Source organism: Melospiza melodia, chromosome 9, assembly GCF_035770615.1.
Source record: "Melospiza melodia melodia isolate bMelMel2 chromosome 9, bMelMel2.pri, whole genome shotgun sequence".
Taxonomy (NCBI): Eukaryota; Metazoa; Chordata; class Aves; order Passeriformes; family Passerellidae; genus Melospiza; species Melospiza melodia.
The window spans coordinates 16,970,543-16,997,592 of record NC_086202.1 but is presented as its reverse complement, the minus strand read 5'-3'; the positions used below and the strand labels follow the sequence as shown (position 1 = coordinate 16,997,592).

General features: G+C 40.4%; 2 protein-coding genes across 8 annotated transcripts in view; both read right to left on the bottom strand.

Moving 5' to 3' along the window:
* Positions 1-14,948, bottom strand: part of SLC16A12 (solute carrier family 16 member 12) — a 30,469-nt gene extending 15,521 nt beyond the window's left edge. The window contains exon 1 of one of the 2 annotated variants that reach the window (XM_063163546.1): positions 14,733-14,948. The gene's annotated coding sequence lies outside the window, so the exon portion shown is untranslated. The remainder of the gene's footprint in view (positions 1-14,732) is intronic. The other variant, XM_063163545.1, reaches the window with a different exon arrangement.
* Positions 14,949-25,351: 10,403 nt separating this feature from the next.
* The window catches only part of PANK1 (pantothenate kinase 1), a 34,893-nt gene continuing 33,194 nt past the window's right edge, over positions 25,352-27,050 (bottom strand). For 5 of the 6 annotated variants that reach the window (XM_063163541.1, XM_063163542.1, XM_063163539.1 and 2 more), the window contains one exon: positions 25,352-26,839. In XM_063163541.1, the coding sequence (XP_063019611.1) occupies positions 26,780-26,839 (60 nt within the window). In that variant the 3' untranslated portion in view covers positions 25,352-26,779. The remainder of the gene's footprint in view (positions 26,840-27,050) is intronic. The other variant, XM_063163540.1, reaches the window with a different exon arrangement.

The following is a 27,050-nucleotide window of genomic DNA, read 5'->3' as shown; positions in this document are numbered from 1 at the left end:
TAACCTTGCACCTCATCACAAGGTCCCTTTTGCCAGGAAAAGGAGCACAAAAATCCACGGCAGCTTAGCAACCAGCCAGCACAGCGACAGGAGCCCCTGACCTTTCAAACAGCTCACAGGCAGCAAAGTGCTTGCTGCTCCCTGTGCCCACCTCTCCTGCCACCCTAAAGGTTTCATTCTTTGTAATTCGTTCAATAATGATATCACAACAATCTGAAGATGCAAAATATTTGTATGACAAAGGACAGAGGAACAGCAGGTACAGTCACTGTGGCCTGCCTGGGGACCCGGGCTGGGTTTTTCCTACCTTGTTCACCTGCTCCATTTACAGTGCTGGCAACTCCCTCGTCTCAAGAAATGCCACCTCCAGTGCTTTTTGAAAATGCTCCATTTGCAGAGGGATTCAGCTTCAGCCAGAGGAACAGACATAGGGTGAGATTTGTATCACAGCTGCCCCACAGCAGGAACACAGATCCCACACCATAGTGGGGGTCCCACTCCACTACTTTCTTATTCTGCACCCTCTCCTGATTATACAAAATCAAAATGGTTCTGTGTGTTTAGATGCCTTGCAATTTCCTTCAGAACTGCATGGAAGGATTCTGTGCAGTTTATCCCAAGGGAGCTGCCCCAAATATGTATTACCAGCCTAAGTAAGCACAGAATCCAACACTTACTTTTACCTGTTCCATAATGCAGAGATCTACATGTCAGAAAAATGAGAAAGAGACTTATCTAGAATTTTCTTTCTGGACCAGTGTGAGATACACCCAAATAGTTAAACTGTATGTGCCATTTGCTGCCTTTACCATGAAGATGGGGTGGGAGAGGCCTGAGAAGCCTGTGACAGTCTCTGTGCCCAGAATGCCAGGACACGCTTCCAGAACAGGTTCATGCACACCAATGAATTTAAACTGCACTTCTCTGGTGAGCAACAACACACACAGCTTTCAAAGTCACTCTAAGAACATCCGTGCAGATGAATTTTATGAACAAGTATAAAGCAGTTTAAGCATAGCTGGAGAAGATTCATTAATGTGTGAAAGGTAACAGAACTGCATATATTTACTACATGTAACCTACACACTTAACTCTAGGGCAGTTTACTATCTTCTTGTATTTACTATTCACATAGCTCTGGGCCAGATCTTCTGTCTTTCTTGTTCTTCAGATTGCACCAAATATTATTTCTAGCCACTTGCTACATTCATGCTGACCTCTTGTTTTAACACTCTTCTGCTTTCTTTTCCCTTTGACTGCTGCATCTTCAATGAAATGAAAAATAAAAAAACTAAAGAACTATGAATAAAAGAAAAAACAAAAAGGGTGTGGTATGAGTATCAAAGACAGAAGAGAGAAGAAGGAAAAAGCTAGCTAACAATAATATGTATGTTCTGTGGGAAAGTGGAGCAGAAGATTAAATATTTTACAGCTTTTGAATGAGTTCATTTCATTTGCATGTCTTGAAGGATCAAGGATGACCGCATCTGACCACTGACCAGAGTCCTTCCCAGAAGTTTGCTACCTTAATTTACACAGTAGAGTACATTTAAATGGGACATGGTATTGGATATGAGCACAGAAGATGCAGACAGCTGCAAATCCTCTATTGACAGGTCTAGTTAGGAGAAAAGGAGGTAGTCTTTTTTGGGTTTTTTTCCTGTTTGGAAAAAACAAGACACTTTTTCCAGCTTCCCCATATTTCCACACTAGCAATTGCATATCATGGTAGGCACTACAGCCAGAATTCTGGCAGGCTGCTAAATCCTAAATTGTTCTTAACTACATGGAAAATAAAGACTTCAATGCTATACAGCTCTTGGGATGGAAACACTATTTCTAATCTAATCTATTTTCTCAAGTCAACAGCTGTCCCATTCTGTACCCTAAGTTAGCTATTTAACTCAAAATGAACCGCTTCTTTTGATTTCAGCAGAGTCTATTTATCAAGAATTATATGATTATGACTTTGACTTGTTTAAAAACAACCCAAGAGGTTCTCTGCAACCTTACATTCCTAAATAAAAATAACTCCACTGAGCATCTTAAGGCTGTCATTTTATATTGTCAGCTTTTCTCTATTTGAATATGTGTCTGTCCAGACTCTAGACAAAAACCAAGTTTATGTTTTTCTGAAAAGAATGGCTGATGAATCCATGGAAATATTCCTTGTGTGAGCACGTAGTCTTGCAGATTGTGCATGTCTTTACAAGCAGGGTACACGTTCTCCTTCTCAGACCTCCATAAAATCAATATCTCTCCAGCACTGTTACAAATGGTTAATAAAAGAACTGCTTACCTGAAAGTCCATTTAGGGAATTGTACCAGAATCAAAGTAAACAAACAAATATCTAAAAAATCCCCAAACCAAACCAAAATCCAACCTGATTTTTAAGTGTTGCCATAACACTAAGACAAGAAGCACATTAAGACAGATTGTAATAAGTGCTTCATACTTTTTCCAGTTTTTTATCCATATTATTCCTGAATAAATCTGGATGTTTTATTTTGAAAATGTGTAACCATTTTTATTCATTTAAGGAGAGATTTCACTATGATACCAAATAAAAGCAACATTAATAATCTATTTTTTTGCAGTAGTACTTTGGGGCTTCTAATCATAGAGCAGTGTCACAGGGCTGGGCATCATGCAAACATCTGATAAAATTTGCCCTCCATCAAAAATGTATCCAGATAGAGAAGATGAAGTGTGTAAGAGCCCAGCTTATTAACTCCCATCACTATGCTGAACAGCAAATGTTCTTTGTTTGCTTCAGTGAATGCATTTGAGGGAGGTGGTTGCTGGAGACAGATGGAACAGGAAAAGCAGTCTGGAAAGCAAAGGGATGCTAAGCACTTGGTAGAGAATGGAGGTGCCAGAGAGGGGCACAGGTGAGTGGGGTGACACAAAGGAAGGGCAAGAGTTTAGAAGACTCTCACTTACCCAAAAAGTAAAAATATTACGAGCTGAAACATGAAGAAGATGGCAAAAGGAAAGGTTGTAGAGCAGCACAATGTTCTTTAGCTGCTCCTGTACCAAGCAGTCACTGGGAAAGGAAGGGCCATGCTTGCCTCCCACAGCAATCACTTGGCCACACTGGTTGCTTAATTTGTCAAAGTTGCCAGAAATTGCTAAATCAAATGGTGCAGCTGGAGCCACAGCAGGAGGAGTTACTGTCAGTAATGAGAAATGCAAGGTGAACATCCCTTGTCTCTTAAACCCCTTGTGTGGGGCTTACAGAAAACCAACAGCCTGAGAGAAGGGGTCTACAGAAAAAGGTTAAGCAAATGATAATGGAACCCTCTTGACTCTCTTACACAGTTTCTGGCTAGGTCAGTCCTTAAATAATGCAGTTTAACTACAGAGGGTAAAAAATGTGAAGGAATATTTTTGTAGGAAAACACCTTTGCAGAGAAAGCTTGACTTGAACTTAACTCCACCTGAAAATGTGCATTTTTGATTGACATTCTTAAGGGTTTTAAACAGGCATTTCATTTCTCACTGTGATGAAAAGAATAGAGAGCCAAACACTTTTCCTTGGGTACATGTCTGTTACTGAAATCTGAGCTGAGACTGTCAGTGAGCACACCCTTAGCAAGGCTGTGATCACACATGTTCCATCTTATGATGTCAACATATGTATGTGTCAGAAATATCTCTGATGTTTGCTATTTTTCTAATATCTCTCAATTTTTCAATATTCCTACATTTTCCTATTGTAGAAACAGATGGTTTTTGGAACGATTTTTTTATTTACTTATAATTACACTACATTTATCTGTTAATTTTGAGTTTTATAATATATCAATATTGATGATTAAACATTTCTTCAAACACTTCTCATTTACTGTTAAGTTTAAACATGAGATAGTGCAATAATTTTTCTCAGTCATTCCTCTTTGTTCAAGGATCTGTGCACTTCTCTGGATCAGGAACTTATTAGTGTTCTCTTACATCTTGAAGAGTTCAGAGCCCAAGTGGCATGGTTGGGTTTTTAACAATTCACACCAAAAAAATACTTTTCACAGTCAATTTTCAAGATGTGAATCCTACTCAAGTGCTTTCTAAAAGGAAAGGAGATGATTATTTTAGAAAACAAATTCTGTAGCTACAGAACAAGTTATCCAGAAGGTTGTCTCTATTTATCTGATGGTTTAGGGCTGCTGATAGCGTCAATTCATCATCATCTTCAATGTGCAATATTTGCCAAAGCTAATCAGGCATGGAAAGGCAAGGCAGGTTATTTCCTTTTATTCACACAAGCTTATGTTCTGAAACAAAGCTATTAGGATCCTGATGCCATGCCTGCTCTTCTAATGGGTAATATGTACCACATGATAGCAAACTGTTACTGTGACTATCATTTGTCTTAAGGGGTTTTTAGCTGTAATCTTAAACTCTGTAAAAAAGTCAGATAGCCCTATCATGTTGGAGTCACAAATTATTTTTCCTTTAATAATGTTAATATATAATCATTGTATATTGTAAATGTGCATTAAGATAATCCCCAGCAGGAATGGTAGAAATATCTCTAAGAACTGGACAGACAACTGTTCAAGACAAAAAAACAGGATGTCTGTCATTTCCTGAAACAGACTTTCAAAAGCAACTACTGATGAATGTGGCTTTAGAGGGTTAGGGATTTCTGAGAAGTCATTGCAGAAATCACATTTACCTTATTTTAAAAGCATCATATATTATAATACATCCATATGTACATTCCAATGAACACATCTCTGCACAAATAGGCTCACATGTGTGGGCCTTCAGAAAGTAACAAAAAGGGAAGCTACTAAGTTGGGAAGGAAACATTAAATACTGAAATCAAAGACAAGGAAACAGACAGAAGTCAAGAGGAAGAACTTTTAGCATGCTATACAAAATATATCTCTGACCAGGAAGAATGCATTTGACAGCATGCACACAGTGAAATATGCATCTACTCACAAGCAGCTGTTTTGGTGAAATCACATGCAGGAAGTTAACAAACAACCAAAGTGTCTTGGGCAGATCAGCACATTCTTCATGCCCAGTCTTCCATTCAGCCTCACTGAGCCATCCATGTTTCAACTAGATCCTTGCTTAATACTGTATTTTAGTTTTTAGGAAAACTTTAAAGCCTTGAGAGGAGTGCCCAGGTTCCCTTTGCCAAGTGAGTACTGGTGCAGCTGCTCGATTACATCATTTTCAGAAATGATCAGCAGGAACTTTCCATGATACTTAAGGGTGTGCTCCTGCTGGTCAGCATTGCAGCCCAGAAATACAATTTCTCAATTTTATGTTAAAGAACATTTCTCTTCATAGAATGTTTTCACTTTGGTAAGTGAAACACAGAAAAAAAAATCACCCTGTTATAACTTAAGTATGTTTTACCATTAGTCTCTATTTCTATTTTAATTTCTATTTTAATTTCTGTTTTAATTTCTTTAAAAGTTAGTCTCCATTTCCATTTTTTCAGATGTTCCCATACATATCTTTAGCTTGTATCCTCTCACTCCACAGACACACAGAACTGTCAGCAAGCAGAATGTTACAGTAAGTGTTCAAAAAAGCCTGTGATGGAGATGTGATTGAAAAGAATGTTTGGAAAAATATCTGACCAAAAGAAGCACGGGATTATCTTAACTCATAAAAAGCATGAGAGCAAGGGCTTTGCACCAAGGGACCCAAGGGTGTCTGTGGCAGGAAAACAGACCTGTAAGTAGTGAGGGCAGACATTGTATAGAAGAGAAGTTTGAGTTACTCTAGCAGTTAATGAGACAGTATGTAGAAAAACAGGAAACCACTTTCCCCAGATTGTATCACATTTGTCTTTTCACAATCTACACTGTAAAGCCAGATAGCTATAAAAGAAGGAGGAAAAGAGCCCACCTGGAGGAGCAAGACATCAGGGAGTCATCTTGTTAAATGTTAGAAAGTAATGATAAGAGAGCCTATAAAAGGTGAAATTTTAAAGTACTTGAAAAGGGAAAGAAAGAGGCTGATGCTATCTAAGACAAATAACCTAGAAATTTATGTAAGAACTGGTTGTAAAAACATTGGTAAAAATTCTCTGTTTCTTCTACCTATTAAACCTAGTCCTAATTACAGCAATATTTACAACCCCAGAACCAGCACAGCCTGCCAAATCTCCCATAAAACACCCAAAGGCTCTTATGAGCAATCTCTCAAATGGAAACACTTCAGAATCAAACCCTGCAGCCTCTGCTTTTTCATCTGATCCTACAGACCAACTTGCTGGCCATTTATCATAGCTCTTGAACCACTGAATTGGACAGTTTATAAAAACAAAAACCTGGCTAAAAAATTCAATAATAGACTGTAGAACTAAGTATAGGTTTTCAACCTGGTACCATGTTGCAGGATGTACTCCATACAAGTTATAAGAATGTTTAAAAAAACCCAAACAAAGTAGTCCTGGCTTTTCACTCTCAGCTTTGTTATTCACATTAGTGGTCAAGGAGCCATGGTGAAGGAATGCATTTCCTGCCTGTTTAGACTGGACAGCCACAAGAGTTTCATTTGGTCAAAGTCTCACCACATGTCAGCTTGGGAACAAAAGAACAAGATTTAACAGGACAACCCAACAGTTATCTTCTTATCCTGTTATTCCAGCCAAGCTTGTAATTGTCTCTTACCTAGATCTCGTTATCAATAATCCTTTTAGTGGGATCAGTTTCACTTTAAACAGCTTATTACATGGATGAAAAAGGAGCAAAAATAACTCAAGAATTATCAGAAAGCAAAAATCATTTCTAAAACCAATTTTCACATATTGATACACAGAGGATGATATTCCTTAAAATCTTCTCACTGTGAAGTTAATTTTTTTCTCTAAAAATGAACAGGTTGTAGTGATTTTTTCAAGAACTTCTTCTATTTACAATGGAAATTCACCCCCATAGGGAATAAACTGTAACTATCAAGATAGTGTTATTTAAATTGCATCTTCTGAATAACCTGAAAGAGTAACTTGAAGCATCCCAAAGAAGAGTTGTTACAAGGAATTGTTGTTTTACCCATAAATTCATTGGCACCATAATAACAAAAAGATAATCTGATCTCACACTAAAACTGACAAACAAAAACTAAGGTCCAATTAAATTATTATCTTTTGTTTTAGTGATGGGATCTCTCATTGAGTTAAGTTTCCATTTCCAGTTAAGTACCACTGGTGTATCTTGGTGCCCTGAAAAATATTGGGAAGATGTTGGCAGCAACACCTGCCTATGAACCTACCTAAAAAAAGCTCTGTTGCATGCTCCAAATCATTCATCATTAGATAGTTTTTCTTCTTGAGTGGGCATTTTATGTTAGGGCGGATTGCATTTAATAAATTTTACATTGCTACAAAGTTCTAAATTCACCTGAAGCAAAAATAGAATCCCAACAAACTTTTAACGAGTCCACAAGCAACAGCAGATTTCCTTTCCCACCTCCACTGCCACCCTAAAACACACTCCACTGGTTTCACACACTGTCCTGTCTGTCACCACCTTCACATCCTCTGGTTTTTTCCCCAGACAGATTTTAGTTGGTGCACTGGTGCCTTTCCTGTCAGGAGGCATTGATACACTGACAACAGCATTTACATGCTTGCTATATTCTCTAGAAACAATAAAACTATGGGATTCTTTTATTTTCTAGGAGTTACTTTGTGTACCAAGTTTTCACAACTGTCACCCAAGATTTACTTTCTCATTTAAGGTGGAAGTAAAAATTGCCTTCTAAAGGAGTACTCTGCAAAGTGCCTCTGCTGATACACCCAAGGTGCCCATGCAAGACCTCTCATATGTAATACTTTGTTAACCCATGCTTTCTGGCAAACAGACAAAGCTTGCAAACTGACAAGTGTCATTTTACCATAAGTCACACGTGGGCTGATTTTATGTAGCTTGCACCACAAACCAAACGCAGAATTACATCACATGGGCTGCAGCCCCTCAGAGATTACTCTCCTCTCCATTAACTTTATAAAATAGACCAGATGTGTGGGATAATTCTATTTATTCTTTCCAACTTGCTACTCCATCAGGCTAAATTAAATGGGCACTGATAGAAAGAACTCTGACCACAAAGAAGAGATGAAACACCAGCTTCATGAAGAGCAGAGGATGGTGGAACAGGCAGGGAATGAGTCACAGCTCATCCTAGATTTCCTAGATTGCCCTGCCTACTCCACATCTGGATCCCTAAGCTAACCAGAAGGGGAACTGTTCAAAGCTTTGGATCTGTGCTGTGCCCCACAGAGCTAAACAGGGTACAGAAATAGCAGTGTTCGCTTCTGCAGGAAGCTGGCTCTGGCTGGGATTCACAGGGATGTTTCTGCTAACAAAGCGTTTTTGCCTTGCCAATTTTCATCACAGCCACGTGCCAACCTGCAAAAAGGAAAATTAAATTTGACCAATTTAATTGTTCTCCAACGGCATCCTGTTTTGACTGCTTAGATTTTCACATACTTAGGGTGGAAGCCGGGTCCTTCAATAAATAATGACAGAAACTGCATATTTTTGCTGAGAGTTCCAGGGTCCTTGGTGATCAGCTGTGATGCTGCAATCAACACAGTGTTCATCCAATACTAATTTTTCTGCTGTCATCAATTTGTATTTTATGGCAGTTGCATTTCCCAAATTAAATATTTGGGCCACTTACAATGCAAAATACCAGATGCACAGAGAAATAGTCTGAACTGATTTAGATGAGGAAACAAAAAAATTGTTAATTCTATACTTAACAATGAAAACAGCTTTCATACAAAAAACTCTAGCTGCTGTTGGAGCACAGTATTGATACTGATCAAGTGGAGAAACTACCTGGTCTTTGCAGCTACTCAGTCCTTCCAAGAGGGAAAGTGCTGCTTCTCTCAGTTGCCTTTTCTTGCTCAGCTGATTTCCATTCCGATATTCTCTCTTCCCATAGGAGAGAATTTTTTCCCGTCCCTTTAAAAATGCACTTTGGCTTTCTGCTGGTGTTATCACACTATAGCTGCCCAAAGAAAGTGTAATTTAAGGAGATGTTTGCATGAAAGCAGGATTGCTCAGAGACAGTCAACAGGGAGAGAACTCTCTAGGAACTGTGTGGCAGCAAGGATGTGATGATGGACAACATTGATAGGTGGTGGTTTGTTATCCAAACTGACAGGATTGCATCTGGAAGGCTGCAATGCTTAAAAACAAACAAACAAAAAACTAACTACCAGAAATGTTTGTTTCTTTAAAAAACTGAAAAATAGCTGCCTATGAGAAATGTAACAACACAAACATATTCAAATGGCAATAGCACATCAATTCTTCAAGGGCCAATTCAGACCAGTGAGCCCATATGATGAAAAGGGAAACCTTTATTCCCATCAAGTTCAGTGCAGTAACTAATTTCAAAAGCAGCTGGGGATATTTATTGAACACTGACACTGAGGCACACTGGTATAGGCAAGGCTGAGTGTGATGCCTGGGCCCAGGAAATTTCAAACTCAGTAGCTGAGAGAGTGGATTCAGCATTTCAGTGAGAGAAAGATGAAGCTGACACTTGTATGTGAAACCATTTGGGGTTTGACTCTCCTTATTTCAGGCCTTCCTTTTCCTGTTCTGTTAATGACTTCTATGGGAAATAAAGGTGATGAGCTTGAAGGGCTGAAAACAGGGGCCTCTGGAGGAAGGGAATAAACACAAAGTCAAGAAATTATCAATCCAAATACTCTGGTGCTTTTGGGGATGCATAGGAGTAAGATAAACGTGGAATCCATGCTCCATTGCAGTGTCAGCCAAAGACAGAGCAGAGAGGAGGGGGGACAGTGACCCCAGAGCAGCAGCACAGCCCTGCACTGCCCCTTCTCAGCTGCAACTTGCCTGAACAAGCTCCAGGCACTCCCCTGCCAAAGGAGCCTGACATTGTCAAACACAACAGCTTGATAAGGCCTAAAACAGACAAGAGGAAGCATCTGACTATATCTACAGAATAAATTGAGGACTTTTGAGAGATCTTCAAGAAGCTCTCAAAGCCAACCTAGTTTAAGATGTGTTTATAATGAACACTCTATTACTTATTAAGTACTGAAACAGCCCCCAGAACACTGTGGCCAGCAGGAAAACCATTTGAATTAGGAGAGAAGTTAACTAGGAAACCCAACAGCACCACAGACTACAAGAAGCCCCTAGAGGGCCAAGGGAAAGATCCTACTTCCTACATTTGCATTTCACATCTGGGAAATGTGAATCATTACATCAACATTTAGAAAAATCCAGAAATAGCAGAAAGGAAGGAAACTTTGCATTAAAAAAAGGTGAAAGACAGGAGACTGTTTCCATCTTGAACAAATGGAGAGAAAAATGTCAGCACTGTCCTGCTGAGGACTGAGGATGAGGAGCTGAATTCCCAACTCCAAAAATACTTTCAGGTCCTGTTCAGAAAGGGGGATGCAGGAATTTTGTGGTTGCTTGCTAAAATATCTTCTCTGTTTTGATACTCAAAACCTGCCTCTAAGACCTTCTGCAATAGCTGGGCAACAGCTTTCATTTTTTAAATATCTAAAGAAAACATTTTCTTCTATTTGTTTTCTAGCAGGCACTTTGCTGCTGACATTGCAACTGAGAACTGAAATTTCTTTTACCATATGTTCATCTGCACTCTCACCTATTGCTTCAAATGGATTTGAGAAAAGATTCAATCATCATTAGGTACACAGTTACCCCAGAAGAAATGGAGTATAAATGGTATATGTAGGCAAGTACACTGGCAGTCTGTGAACAAAAGCTGAGGAATCCCTGAAGTTTGGTCAAATCTCTTGCCAAGATATGGCAATAATTTTGATGGTATCCCAGTCACTCACAGATTGCACAAGAAACTTGGAGGGCTAGAAAGAAAAAGGTGGCAAATGGGTTCTCTATAATTTACCCACCAGTAGGTTAAAAGAACAAATATGTACATTATAAATAAATATCCACAGATGGTCTAGGGCTTCCCATGTTTATTATTTCTGGACAATTATGACAACCCTCTGGTAGCAACTAATGTATTTACCATTCTAAAAGCATTCAAGGACAGTATTCCCCAGAATCTGAACAGATGCTACTGACAATGAGAACAGTTAAAGAAAATAATGTTTAATGGTAAAAGGAGCCCAGATTATTTCCCATGTCTTGTTTTTACTTTAGTTTTTAATCCTATCCACTTAAATAGCATTACCCAGCTAGCAATTTGATACAGAATGTAAGCCTGATTCCTGCTGCATGGATGTACATCCCTTACACAGACTAGACATACAACACACATTAAAAATACAGTTGCTTCATTTTTCTCTTATTTGCACAATTCTCTGAGACAGCATTCACACCAAAGTCCATGAAATCACGTTACTATAAAATATCAAAAAAAGGAAAAAGACCAACACTTTTTCAGTGCAAACTGGTAATGTCATCTAAAAGCAAACATGAAAGACTCATCATTTAGTGCTTTCTCACTTCATTATCTCATCAAACAAAACAACAAAAACAGATAAATATGACACATAAACCAAATCAGAATAAAAAATGCTGTTCCTTTTTTTTAAGTGAAGTAAAAGCAGCAAGAATATCTTGGTTTGTGGATAACTTGTAGACATCCAACACTGAACTGCAGCTGAGAAACAACTATTCAGTAGCATTTGCATTGCATGCAAAGTAACCAGTAGAGCTTTACTAACTAAATTCATCCCAACTCACAAAATATATTGTTGCCTGCCCTCAAGCCAGTTCTACAATTCCCAGCTGCTGCAGGCTCTGGGGAAGAAATCTGCCACAAATTGCTGGCTAATCTTGCAAATGAATAGCTCATCTCGCTGCTGAACAGATTACCTGCTGCCCCAGGGGCCTGCACAGTTTGAACTGCTGCAGAGACCCAAGAGATGGATTTTGATCTTACAGCCTAAGGAAAGACAAGTGCCTCCTGGCTATACCTGAGTTCTGTGGGCTCCTCTCTACTGCCACAGTGTGCCAGACAAGTGTCATCTGAGCAGCACCCACCCTCCTGTGCTGAAAAATGCTTCTTCAAAAACAGGAGGATGGAGGACCTGAACACCAAAGATTTCATAGTTAAAAGATCACAGCTTTCCCTGCATGCAGTTATATCCAGCATCCTCCAAGCTGCAGAGGGACAAGGAGCCAATCCAGGAAAAGTCTCCACCAGGGTGTCTTCCCCCAGAGCAGCTGGCTCACTGCCCCACCGGGAACAGCTCTCCCACTTCCCAGCAAGTGCAGAATGCTTCAGAGAGGAAAACAAAACTATCAGTTCAATGAGCTCCACAGGAAGCACCTTCATTTCCAGTGAAGAAAAACAGAGTGATTAGCTTGGACTGCTTCAGTTTTGGTTTTTAAAAACTGCACCTTTCCAAAAGTCTCCATCCCACAGGCTGGAAGCCATCTCCTGCAGGCAAGCTCAGCTTGCAGTTCTACTGCTCACAGTCACATCAAGGTGTGCCAATTACCACAGGCAACAATACAGCTCATAAAATAGGTCTTTTGCTCTCATAAGGCTGCTGTAAAGAAAATCCTCTTAGTAAAAATTGATAAAATTGAGATTTTTATTTCTTTTAATCTGCTTTTTTAAAATCTACAGGAGACTCTACAAAGATAATCCAGACTGGAGCTGTAGTGACTCACCACAGGACAGAAAAGGTAAGATACTTTTCTTCAATGGCATAAAGTTTCTTGTTTCAGGTTGGAAGGAAAAGGTTATTTTTCTCTGTTGAATAAGGACACTAACAGCATTTAATTTCTCCTTCAAATTCTGTGAGCAGGAACATGTACCATCATCCTCTAAATATGCACTCCTGCTAAATGGGCAATGTGCTGTGTTTTCTTACTGGTTACAATAGGATCACGACACAGGAAAAAAAGTGTTTAAAGCAGGAACAAAAAGAAGTCCTAAAACATTGCACAAAACTATCAGTGCTTTCCAGACTAAAATAAATGGTAGCAGATTAAGGAAATCTTACATTAAACTGACTTCTTAGTCTCACCATATCAATTTAAGCAGTGCTATTTATCTAATTTCTTCCAACATTTATAATTTAACAGCAGGTCTACACTACATTCAAAAGTATATTGAACAATTTAGGTAAATGTAAAACAGAGTATAGTGCATGCATGTAACAATTATGCTCTCTAGGATTGGAAGCACCCTCTTAGGGGCGATTTAATCTTCCCTTTTAGAGTTTTGGGCATTCACCTATTCCAGCTAAATATAATCTGTTTAATAAAACTCCTACTCTTATGATGTCTAGGTCTATTTTCCAGAAAAGAGAGAATATACTCCAAGAGAGAATAGCATAGGGAATGTATCCTTGAGTTGTACACATGGCTATACATCATGAAAGTGAAATCATCAGGTAAAAGCTCAGTTACAACAGAAACAGAGAATCGTATCTTCCTGTACACAGCTAACTGCACGTGCACAACTGCATTAAGATATCTGAGCTACATTTTCCAGGCAACTGCCATAACCACATGTCATCATCCCCCTCTGACCACAGTTTGATAAGCAATTACTTCTTTCAGCAGCCGTGATGCCGGCAGAAACAGCCCTTACCTCCTGCCCCCTGCCATGTGTTCCTTCCTTTCAAGCCACCTTCTCAGCCCTCGACACAGCAGCCACGCAGTCACACAGATCAGGGTAAAAAGTTATGAGTAAAAAAGAAGCAAAGGTGCTTTTGAAGCCAGATGCAGTTCCCCAGGAGCCCCTCACATGGTCGTGCTCGTCCAGCTCAGAGGGTGGCAGGGGGCTGCTGACGCAGGCACGGCTCTCTCAGCACACACATGCCAAATCTCTCCCTCAGGAAGCAATTGTGTTTGCACCAAAGCATTTGAAAAATCTTCCCCCCCTGTGCCCAGCCTGTTGGACCTTGGCCTGGGAACATGGATCTGGAAGGGATCCCTGGGGGTGTCCTCGTCCCCTTCCTCACAGCTGCGGACAAGAACCAGCTCAGCAAATCCCATCAGCAAGGCAGCTGCAGGTGAACGCTGCACAGCTTGAAGCTGAAGCGAATGTGCAAGCTGGGGCAAAAAGAAAGTTCCTGAGTTTCCCCCTGTTTACATATCAGCTGAATCAATTCTGATAAAGCTTTGCAAAATCAAATTACACGCTGTACTATATTGTTTTTCATCATCACTTTCCACCTTCAGGTGAAGGCGAAAGTTAATGATTGAATTTTAAAGGCATTAATGTGGAAACCCCTTAGGGAAGCCCAGAGAAACCTTCCATTAAAATACAGCTTCTGTTACACTGCTGCAAAAAATGGGAAAGTAAACATTAAACACAATGCAACTGAAAAAAATATAAAACAAGAACAAATTATGAGCTACGGAGCACTGAAAACAGAAACACAAAAAGACAGTAACAGCTAATGATTTGAGGTAAGCAATAACATGGCCCTAAATGAGGCATAATAGAATCACTCTGAGGAAAATGCAATCCTGTTGCACTTCATTAAGTTTCATGATATCCTCCAATTTCCCAGCACTAACAGAAACATTTCCTCATTGCCATTGCAGGAGTGGACTGAAAACAACCAACAGACTCAGCTGTCCCAACCAGCTTGTTAACTTCATGAAATCAATTCAGTCAAAATGCTACCACAAAAACCCAAATTCATCCCAAATACCTAATTAACAACTTACCTGTAGAGATATTAAATAGAACAGGTCGATACATGAGCAGCAAATTATCAGAAAGTTCAAAATAAGGATAATGCTCACTGTACCTTTTGGCTTCCTTTTTTCATTGAATAGATTCCCTGAATTTAGTCAGCCTGTGAACACACAATTTCCTACATGACCACTTCGCCTGAGTCTATTACTGCACACCTGGTTGTCCTACAAGAGACAAAGAATTCTCCTGGCAATACACCGTGTTAATGCCCCAGAAGTAATATCCAGGCTGTTCGGGATACGGATCGCTGCGATCAGCTACTTCCACAGCTCACTGGCCCTGCGGAAGGCCAGAGGGCAGCCCTGCAGCCTGTGCCTGGGCTTTCGGAGCCCTTTGGGGAGCCGCTCACACACGCACACCCACAAGCACAGACACACGAACACACGCACAGACACACAGACACAGAGCCGTGCGCGGGCATCCCGGTGACAGCCGCGCGTCCCCACGCACGGGGCCGGCGGCGGGCGCAGCCCTGCCTCTCACACCTGCCTCCAACAGGTACATTTGCTCTGCTTATGCAACAGGAATAAAAGATACCTGAGCTTCCTCATGCCATCTCGCAACTTGAAACGCTGTTTATCCTTAAACAGGCTGTTTACCTGACCAGCATCTTACCTAACCAACAGCATATACATATACATATACATATACATATACATATACATATACATATACATATACATATACATATACATATACATATATCTAATCTATGTATGTGCATTCCGTCATAAAATACTGGCGTTTACACTCATTTTTATTGATTTTTCAATGTCTCCGCAGTTCTAAGGCTGCACGACACAGGCAGGGCACGAAAGCGCCTCGGCTGCAGCCGTGCCGCCGGGGAGCCGCGCTGCCCGCCCCGCTGCCACCGCTGTGTCCCCGCTGTGTCCCCGCTGTGTCCCCCGGCGGGCCCGCAGCCCCAGCGCCTACCTGCAGGCTGCAGCCCCCGCCGCAGGCTGGCCCCGGCGGAGCCCCGGCCGCCGTGCGCTGCCCCCGGGGGCGGTGGCTCGGGGCCCGGGGGCGGTGAGCCCGTCCCGCAGCGCGGCCGTGCCCGCGGGCCCGCGCAGGAGGCACCAGGCGCCTCGGGAAGGGTCGGGTCGGGCTCAGCCCCTCCCCGCGGGGTTTGCCCCTCGCCCACCTGGCCGCTGGCTGCCCCTCCCCGCAGCGGGGCCCTCGCCCGGCTCCGCCGAGCTGTCACCGGAGTCCCTCCTTCGTGGTACCTCCACCAGCACGAAAAGTGCGTCTCAGCACTGCCACGGGAGCTTTCAGCGCATTAAGAGGGAGATTTGTTTTTTTTCTTCCCATCGAGACAAAGTCAGTACTGGGATTTGTGGATCGGCGCTCTCAGGCTTTTCGTAAGTTATTTTAAACGGTTCCAAAGTCAGGCAACATTCAAGAAAGGAAATAATACCAGAACTTGTGCATATGTATAGTCCTCTCTCACACACACCAGTCCTTCCTGCCCATTAGGAATCATGCTGCTGTTTGGTAGTTTTTAAATTTTCAAACGCAGTTCAAAACCCCAGAGCAGGGGAAGGACTCACGCAGATTTGGACCCTAGACTCTTGGAACAAGTTTCAAATTCCAGCAGCCTTCTGTTTATCCAAGAAAGATAAACTAAGTGGCCTGCTGAATACTGCATGTGTTTTTGGGCAAGATCTGGAAAGCAGCAGGCCTTTGCTCAGAAAGGACATTAACATCCTGTGACACTTTCCATGAGTACAAAGATAAAATGGGATCTTTTCTTACCCTTGTTGCCACACAAGAGCTGCTTGGTTCTTGTCTTTCCCCAGGACCTTTCAGTGCTGCTCTGAAGAGCAAGTGCAAAGCTGCCAGGAGTGTGCAAGCAGAGCCCTGGGAGGGTGGCAGGGAGCTGTTTGCTCTGTTGGTCTTCAGGATAAGTTCAGGCATACATGATGTGGGTAAGCATGGCAGCTTCAGGGCAGATTATTAATTGGAAAAGACTTCCCTTTCTAGGTGACTCTAGAGCTACTTTGTGCACAAGAGAGCCAGGAGAGACTGATCTTTCCCCTCCTTGTGCTCACTGTGGCATGAAGCTGTACACCACGTATGCACATCTTCCCTAGCACCAGTAGACATGCCCCTGCGGCATGTGGCTCACAGAAGTCCAAGAGAAAAGGGGTTAGGTTTACCCCACCATGCATGTGGATGACAAAAACTTGTCCTTTAACAAAAAAAGTGCAGCTCCTCCTTTCTTGTTGAGTTTTTGATTTCCCCCCACCCCCAGCCCATCTTTTTTATGGTTCTTTAATATTTTGAAAAGATTTTTTTAATCTTACCTGTATTAAACTGTGCTTCATGTTGGAAGATTTCCTTTACCAAATACCCTGGTAACATAATTGCAGCAGACTTTATTTGAACTGCTTAACACTGGAAGATAAAATGCTGAACAAGATGCTCTGGGCATTAAGCTGCTGCTCAAGAGGTTGGGGATCTCAGCATTGCAGTGAACTTGCTGCAGGTCAGGTTGGCAGCACCTCTGTGACAGCTCCCATCAGCAGGGGGAACAACAGTGGTTGTCTGTATTGGCTGCTGACATTTTGACATCTGGCTCAACAACAGGTAATGCTTCTCTGTGCTGTGGGAAGGATACTGTCAGAGCACTACACCACACTGTGCATTGGACATGCCAGGGGAACTCAGGCAGAAAAACCACTCACACTCTGCTGACCTGCCCTTGGCGCTACAATAACAACAACATTAAAACACTTCTGTGCTATTTAATTTTTATATAAATTCATTTTAAGCACTGAAGTGTCAGAAGCTAGATGTCACCAAACCAAAACGCGTGACTTCATTTGGTTCTTGGATCAAAACTCTGACACTAATAGAAATACCAGGGTTTGGGTTGCACGCATGTTTACACATTCATGACAGGATTCCTTTTGTCACTAATTTTTCTCATGCAAGTTTCAACTGCTGACAGTACACAAATGACCAAGCAACACGAAGCCATGAATAATGGCCTTAATCCTTCCAAAACTGCAATGTTGCTTTCTTTAGAACTGCAATCAAGATAGGAAAGGAGCACATGCCCTCACCTGGAGTGCCTGACCAGGCAAAGAAAACACAACTGGACAAGGGCTTGTTTTGGTTTGGTTCCTGTGCAAACAAGAATAAATCCCTTACACTCTTTCACACTTTGCCAAGCACAAAAATACAGTATAATACTATAGAATTCAACAGGTAAAATAAAAGTTTTTGCAGTTTGGAGAATGGTTAGGTGCCATGGAATAGGGGATGAATGGCCTTCCTACACAATGAATGTTCTTAATTTGAACCTTTTATACAAATACCTGTTGGAAACTGAAAACCTTACTACCCTCCTTCCACTGCCCTCCTCTCCCATCTCCCTGGGAGCCAATCAGCCCTGCCCTTGCAGCCTGCCAGCTGTACAGGGACATGCAGCAGCTCATGTACTCAGAGGAACATCTCCAGATCTGGTCACTAACATCTGGATCTACAACTTTTGGCATTCTATAGTCAAAGGAACCCAGCTTCCCTGGCATCTCTAAAAAATTAAGCCAAGGACTGGGGAAACTGTATGTTTCTATGGTTCCTTCAGCCTCCTCTCTGTGTCTATAGTCCAAATTTTGCCAACTCCAAGGCAAGAAGGTAAAGTACCCACACTTGAAAGCTGTGGCTCCTTCCTGGAGGTGAAAGCAAGCTCTGTTTCTTACTGACAAGATTTTAGCAAAGGACCAAATGACACTGATGCATTCCTAAAAATATGTGGCTGTGTAAGTCATATATGTAGCCTGGGATAGAAAAGGGAGGGTATGTAATGTTTTCCTCACTTTCCATGGACACTGCTAATTCCTGGAACATAAGACCATCATTTGGCATCAGACCAAAAGATGCATTTTAAACCAGGCAGTTTCTAATGACACTCTGAATTAGATGAGGGTATGTCATACTACCTACAGAGTGCATCATCTTCAGAATATTGGGAAATTTTGGCAGAAGCATCCTCTCTGTCGATATGAAATAAGTATAGGCAGATCAATACTGAATATTAGTTGAACAAGAGGATGATTTATCTCCTTTTACTGATTGCAAACTTCCATATTTCTGCCTTGTTACTCTTTATCCACATGTCATGAAGTCCTTGCTCCAAGCACACACTGTAAGATTTCTGAACACATTTATATGCACGTATTTTACAAAGATCTGCATTCCAGCTAGCAAGTACAGTAATTTTTCACTGGAAAACACAGATTCATCACTAAAAATGTCCTAGGGAAACATTATTTAACAAAATTTGGCTGTAGAAATGTAGGAGCTTTAAAAAAACCCTTCTATTTCAAATGACTTGTTTTTGGCAGCCTGCTAGGTTTCCTTGCTAGCAGGCTTAATTTTGGTGGAGAAAGTGAAATGAAATGTAGACATTTGGAAATTTCCCATCAGAAGAAAAACTTAATTAGACATTGGAATTTTTCACAGCATGGGAATAATAAATTTGAATTAGTCTTGGAAGCAGCCTTTGCACAGCTATTCCAGCTTTTCTTACATATTCACCTAACTGTGGACCAGAAGCTTGGGCTACTTCAATCCATACAGGAATTTGACACCAAATATAGGCTGTGATGTCTCCAGTCTGAGGAGACCTAATAATTTCCATCATTCTACAAATTTTCATAGCATTATGGCTTTGTTCTTTTGGGTGGCAAGTATGGCTTGCTGTGCTCTCAGAAGAAATGGTGTTGGCAGCTTGTCCTGCTCATCATCAACAGCCTTGCCTGTAGCAGCCCTCAGGGAGATGCACAAGCTAAAGAAGGGTGAATTGGGGATCAAGGCCTGAAGGTCTTTATCCTGTTCACCAAATCAGCACACAAAACCAAGTAAAAGAAGAGTAAACCACCACCAATTCTTCACACACCTCCACAGCACAGAAAACGAGTCCTTTGGCAAGAATTTTCTGCACCTCAGAGAAAACTCTGGCTGGTGTTTGCTGCTGCTGGGGCTTTCAGAGAGAGTTCCCACCCAGCCTGGGGTATACTGCGCCTCTGGACAGGTTTTGGCTCCAGCTCACCTGTAAAATACACAGCTTAGCACCTAGCACTATTTTCAATTCAGTTTTTACTACCTATTTGCTGTATTTGTTGTGTTCCCAGGCTGAGGGAGAAGCTTCTGTGGTTTCAACTTTAATACATTACTTCAAATAAAATATTCCCATTGATACCATCTACAGCAAACATTTACAGAGTTAACAAACACAGAAACTATTGTCATTCCACACAGAAAGTTACAAGCATCAAAGATTTCTGTTTTATTTGGAGATGTACCAGATTAGTCCCAGGGGCACTTATGCAACACAGAATCCTGCAGATAATTTTTTTCACCTGTGCTTGGTACAACAATTTTTCCCCCCATTCATTTGCTTTTTTCTCTGTGAGTTATGCATGTACAGACAGAGGCCTAAGCCAGAGCTAACTAAAATAAGCTATGCATGTACAGACAGAGGCCTAAGCCAGAGCTAACTAAAATAAGCTATCTGCTCTGAGTAGCCCAATATTTTGGTAAATATTACACCATTGATTATCCATGGCCTTGCATTTCAGTATGAGGCACCCCAGCCCTGGCAGCACAGGGCAGCAGCATTCCACACCACCTCACTGCTCTCCTGCCACTGCTGCTGACTTGGGAACTGGTGACACAAACTTCAGCCACAGATTTCTGATTCAAGCCTGAATCATATTTTAGTACTGTGTTTTCTTGTTTGTGTTTTAAAACAGTTCTCTGCTGTTCTGTGTATTTTTGTGTGTGTGTGTCCCAAATTCCCCTCTACTGAGTTCCAGTCATACACCACTGCTTTCTAGCACAGCAGGGGAAATGGAATGGTCAGGGACTGAAAGGGAACTGACTCTAAATTACCTTCTCTCCTCCACTGCGTCTGTAAGGCAATAGGTTTGAAATGCAAGAGCCGGTTCTTACACTTTTGTGAATAAAGATATTTTAATTGCCTAACAATCTCCACACACAGGACAAACTTGTACATTGTCTCACACCCACAGCCAATAGTCTCCAGAGCAGTATCAGGAACAGCTCCTCTGCTCCCAGCCTGATCAAGGGCCTTATAATGCCAGAGTTGGTGTCTTAGAACTTTATATTAACATACATAAAACGAAACTTTAAGGAAATTCCCATAATGCTGGGAACCAGGTGTCACAAATATCTCATAAAGGCCCTTTTATAATTGCCTTTCAGGTAGAAAAGCTGGAACAGAGATATGGTGCATGGCACTTTCAAAAAATCAAGCTCCAAACTGAGGAGGAAAAGATTAGAAATTGAAAAAATAAGTCTTCTTGACTAGCTGACCTCTATGATTCGTCCAGTGAATAAAAAGTCAATTAGTCTGCAGGGTTTGGTGCCTTTTCTGCTTAATTTTTTTGAAATACAATTTCTTACGCGATGAGAGCAAGTAGTGGAGAGAAATTTAGTTCCTGAATGTTTTCTGCCCTAGGTGTAAACGAGCAGGTGTGAAGTGTGTTACAGGTCAGCCTGCAGCCACCATCAGGAAGCAGCTTTAGCTTTCCTTGCACTGCTTTTCTCCTTTCTAAGAGGCAAACCAATGATGCTTGAGGGCTGCTACACTGCACAGGCAAATCTGCTGGAGAGAAGTCTACAAATCTATAATTGAAGAGAACAGAAAATTTATTTTCTAAGCTAAAACAGAAGTGACAAACACTGGGAATTTGGGAGTGTTTTTGGTTTATCTTGTAAATACTTCTGGATTTTTTGTGCACAGCCTTTTGTAGCCAAGTGCAATATGCTGAAAGCTAGCTGGGTAACAGCATGCTCCATGCTTAGGACATAGGAACAGCATGTTTTTGTTTACTTATTCAAATAGCAGTAGGGGTGAGGTTGCTCAAAAAACAAAACGATTCCATTAAAAGGAACTAAATTTTTTTGAAGTACACTCAGCATTTTGTGATTCATTTAGCCAGCCAACTGTGAAAATGCTGAATTAATTTGTTTAGGGGTTTTTCAATTAATATGCATTATTTCACAGGTACTTTTTAAAATATAGAAAGAGTAAGAGCAATTTTCGAAATAAGAGCGTGTTCTCACTGTTCAAATCAATAGCAATAGTAAGGTTTTATCTCCAGGTGAAGCCTATCCAATCTTTTCAGAGAAGCCTCTCACAGCTTCAGTTGCCTTGCCCAAATTGCACTGGTGCATTTCAGAAAACTGGTGTTCACAGACCACCTTGGCTGTGCTGCCTCCACTGCCTCCTGTGACAGCCAGCCTGTCCGTGGGGCAATGCCAGGGGGAGGACAGAGGGGCAGGTACAGCAAACACTATCCCAACTCAGTACTACATCTACAGCTTGGTCATGGTTTACTGCCTTACATGAAAATATTTCCATCGCAGTCTCCTAACTGATGCAGCTGTTCGAAAACCTTGTAGGAAAGCATTTTGGTCAGCATCCTTCCTATGGGCTTGAGATACTAATTTTTTCATCCTTACTGAAACACAGGTATTTCCACTTCCACCTAACCTAGCATATGCATTAGAAACTCCTACAAACTGAGACCAGCTGTTTTATTTTTGTGCAATTTGTTAACACATTAATGCAAAACAAATCCCCTGACCAAGTCACAGCACACCAGTGGCCACACCATCTTGTTGCTTGAAGCACTGATTTGTCTGTTGTGACAAAATGCATTATCAAACCAGTGTCTGCCCATGATGAGACTCTTGCTCCAAGAATTGTGCCCTGATGCTTTTAAGGATGCAACAGAAAATGTGCATTCCCTTGCACGGAAAAGTTCATCTCACAAAAGATTTTAAACCCAAAAAAGCATGCCATTTTGGAAAAAAAAATCCTAACATATTATATGAGAAAGTGGTAACATGTTTGGCTGAGACCAGATCTTCATGGATGGGCATAAATGGAAATCTTGATAACTTTGGTAAACTCTACTCTGTACATGCACTGCCAAGGCTGCTTTGGTACGTCAGCATTTGCTAAAGGGCAACTTCTGCTTTGTATTAAATGCCCAGATTCACACAAACTTTTAAGTTTGAAAAGAAATGAATGGGTCACCCACTCAAAAACCTGGAAAATGACAAAGTTGTCAATTTGGAAAGATGCTTCTGAAGGTGGAAGTGAACAGATCATCACAATAAAATAAGCAAAACCACTTAAAAACAGGGAATGATACATTGTTTTAAGTAAAACATGATGCCACTTCTGCTGTTTACCCACCTTCATTCCAGGTACCAAGACACAAAAGAGACCATGGTGTTTTTCATAGCCTGTGTTACATTTAATTCCAAATTCAAAGACACCTTGTGCTTTAAAAACAGAACCCAGTAGAACTCCTCATCCAACTGGAAACAATCATGGATGTTTATTTTGTCATCAATTCAACCCCATATGGTTCTCCCATCTCTAAAGTTCTGCTGTGTCCTGCCAAAAATCACTTGCAAGTATCTTGTGACAGTCTAATGGGAACAGAAGTGCTGATAACAGTGAAACACCAGGACAGCTTTGCTGAGGTTGGAATGAACTGCAAGCACCCCACTTGTCCTAGAAGTCAGATTCTTGTACTGCCCCCATGTACCCCATGCTAGCCTTCTCTATCCAATCTGATAAAGTAAATACTCTCAGATGTTTCTTTCTCTTCATCCAGCACTAGGGATTTTCCCCCAATACTTTAGTCGAAAATTTTTACTTTAGAACACAGACCCTTCTTCCTAGGGGATGCAATTAGACTTTTTGTCAAAACCATTTAAAATTGGGCTGTCTTGGTGGTGGTGGGGAGAAAATGAAGAGAGTAGCATGTGGTTTAAGAACAAGCATTCAAGTGCTAAAGAAGAAGAGGCCATGACAATTGTGAGTAATGAGTCTGACTCATTCTGCTCCAACTTACCTGGATGATTACCTTACCATTTTCAGAAACAGAAGCTAGATTTACAAAGCTTGGTCTCTTTCAATTTATAGCAAAACAAGTATTTTCAACACATACTAAATCTGCAGACTCACTGAACTCCCTTAGGGAAGTCTGCTTCTTCAACTTCACCGTTTGCAAAACAAAAAAGATCCAATAATCTGGATATTTCTTGGTTCTCAGTAATACTCTTGGATAGTGCTGGAGTTGAACTTTGCTTGCACAAACTTCCAGTTCATACCAGTTGTAGTAGAGGTTTATCTGTATAGTTGAGCAAGAATGTTTTCAGACTCCTTAGATACCTCTGGATGACTGGTGAAGTGGGGCACCTTGGGGAACCCCTTCCAACAAGTGACTGTAGACACCAACTGTACACCAAACACAGGCAGAAAAATTCAAAACAACACCAATGCTCTCAGAAAATGCCCCAAAGTACTCCCCTAAGGCAAAAATATTGTAACAGTGCCAGAAATCAACCACACTGTCATTTATCCAATACTTTAACTACAGAAGGGAGACATGGAGGAGGAAACAAAGAGCTGGGATAAGTGGAGGCAGGCCAAGTCTGAAGGTAAAGAAGCAAGTTACAGCACTAGCAGATTCACATGATGGTACTGATGGGAAAAAAGTAGTCAACTGTAGATTTCAAGGCAACAAAGAAATTGGGCTTTTCTCCCTCAGGAAGGGAAGAATTGAACATACAGTGTCACTTTCCTCTAGTTTTTCCTACTTTGTGATTTTCCACAACTGTCTATTCTAGTTAAGGTCTGCTAATATTTTTCCCAGCCAGGAGTACTCATTTATGTACTATACAATTCAGAGTACTTTATCTCATTCTTTTTAATACAGAAATTCACCTATTAAACACTTGACATTTCAAATCAGCATTTTTAAGGTAAAGTTTTATTTTGTGTTTCTCTTAGAACTATGATCAACTTACCTGACAGTCCCTAGAATCTCAGGGCTAACTTCAGGGCTACCACGATTGTGCTTTTCTTCTTTAACCACACAGCCTCAATTTGTTACATATTTCTCTGAATGGCTTGCTAGGGTTTTTTTCCATGTGTGTGGGTTTTTTGGTTTTTGGGGGTTTTTTTGGATTTTTTTTTTTTTTTTTTTTTTTTTGAGACAGAGAGGATTTCAATCTCAAAAGAACAGCAGGTTTTTCATATTTGTTTACTTAACATTATAGTCTTCCTTCACAACTCCAAATATGAAGAATGCAAGAACACCTAAGTGACATTCCCATGTCAAATTCCCTTCAAAAACAGACACAGGAGGGAAGGACAGGATCTTTCTCTGAAACCGGCAGCTACATGGCTGATGTCGTGCTTCCCTCTACTGGTTACTATAAGAAGAACAGTTAAGTCTCAACATTCTGAAGTTTTCCTTAAAAAAACAAAACCGTGTACAAGTGAATCTTTATTTGAAGGCAGAACTTAGCCAATACCTTAATCAAAGTTTCCTTTTCTTTATTAAAAAAATAGAGGCACTGAGAAGAACCATCTGCACTTATCTCAAGCTCAATATTACAGAAAATATCAACTTCAGTATGTTAATATTATCTCATATTTTTGTCAATTTAAAGTCAATTTCAAGCTGGCAAAAGGCGTTGAAGACTAAAGCCTTGTTATGAAGAGTAAAAATATGTCCAGAACCAAAAGATTATCATGTAAATAAGTAGCCATATATGTCACAAAAAAGTGTTATGTATATCACATCATTGCTTTCAAGAAATGAATTCCACAGATACATTAAAACTGTCAAAACAGTAGTGGTCTTTATTTCCATCACACAAGTTAACACTTCAGTTAATATTACCATCTTTCAACATTTGGGAGATATGTAAGTCAATGACTTAAAGTGAAATACACCCCCTTCCAAAAATATACTGAATTCTATACTGTCCCTCTGATGAGTCATTTACTTTATGTGACATCACATACAGTCCTGCAAGACAAAATAATTTATGAATTGTTTTTCAGCCTCTCATTTGTGAGCCCTCAAGGTGTCTAAGGAAACCAAGTTTATACATGCTCTGCAGCAACCAAAGTACATGGATTTCAAAGGGATTTCAATTCAATTTGGGAAAAAAAGATCTAGAGAGGTCCACGAATCCAAAAAGGTAGAAAATACTGTATTGGAATAAACACCCAAATTCTGATGTCCTGGAGAGGAATTTAACACTAGTTTAAAAGCAGAAAATACTCTAGTCAGTATTTTTCTAATTTTAGTAACTGGGCTTTTAATAATGCTGTTATCAGTTGCTTTCAATTAAGAACAAGTCAAAACTTGTAGACTACAGAAAAATAACTGAAGACAATCTCCCTTTACCATCTAATACCAAGTGTGAATAACATCTTTACTACAGAACTCTTCATGTTGATCAGAGGTTTTCATCAGAAATGGATTTTCATTTTAGTGTCAATTCAATAATTAAGATTTTAGTTCACATCTTCTTTAAAATTTTTTATTATAAAGATTAATCAGCCCTGCAAAACCAGTTGGCAGTCTCTTCCTGTTGCAATTCATGACCACTGAAAAATTATAATCTTTAACCCCCTGCTATTACAAAGCTTCCTCACAGTCCTTTGAAGAAATGCATTTAGCCACAGAATGATTTGCAAAATTTTTTTGGGGGTGAGGTTGATAGACAGTGGTTAAAGTATCTCATCTAATGAGGAAAGGAAAGGCAAAAAAATCAATGACTAGTTTTCACAGTAAAATGCATCAGCTTTGTAGTTTCATTTGAAACCAAGAACAAATCATGAAACGTCATGAAAATAAGATAAAAAAATCTCCTAGAGTGATTACTAAATAAAGTTAAAATTACCACACTAATCAGTAAACCCCAGAAGAAAAGCAGATGCCTCATATCATAGGTCTTACATTAAACAGTATCCATTTTTTAAAATAAATCCATAAAATCTGTATGTTTGGCCACTTTGCACATTTTTCCCCTATAAAATACAGTGTACAGAAAAAAAATCTCGTAATTCCCAGTATGAATTCTGAAGTATAAGGTCAAAACCCAGAAATTAAAGATCAGCTAAAAGGATTTTAAATTATTTACAAATCCAGCAGGTAGTACTACCATAATGGCTTCATTTCCATCCTTGTAGTGTCTTTCACTCTTACCCAGCAGCATCTGCAGTAGGAATCTCTTCAGACAGCTTCATCACTGATCATCTGTCATTTTAAGCATTTCTAGAAGAGCCCCAACAGCTCCAAAATAACCCTTTGAACAAAGGCAAAAGAAAATTAAAACAAATCAAATTCCAAAATAAGACATAACATGAACACAAAGTTTTCAGTTCTGTTAAGGCAACTAAAAGAATGTCAGCCCTGCCAAGTATTTGCTCTATCTAAAATATGATTTAATAAGATCATCCTTAGGTAGAAGAAAGGGCCTGATACTGGGAAGAGTCCTACATAGTTCTCCAAAATTA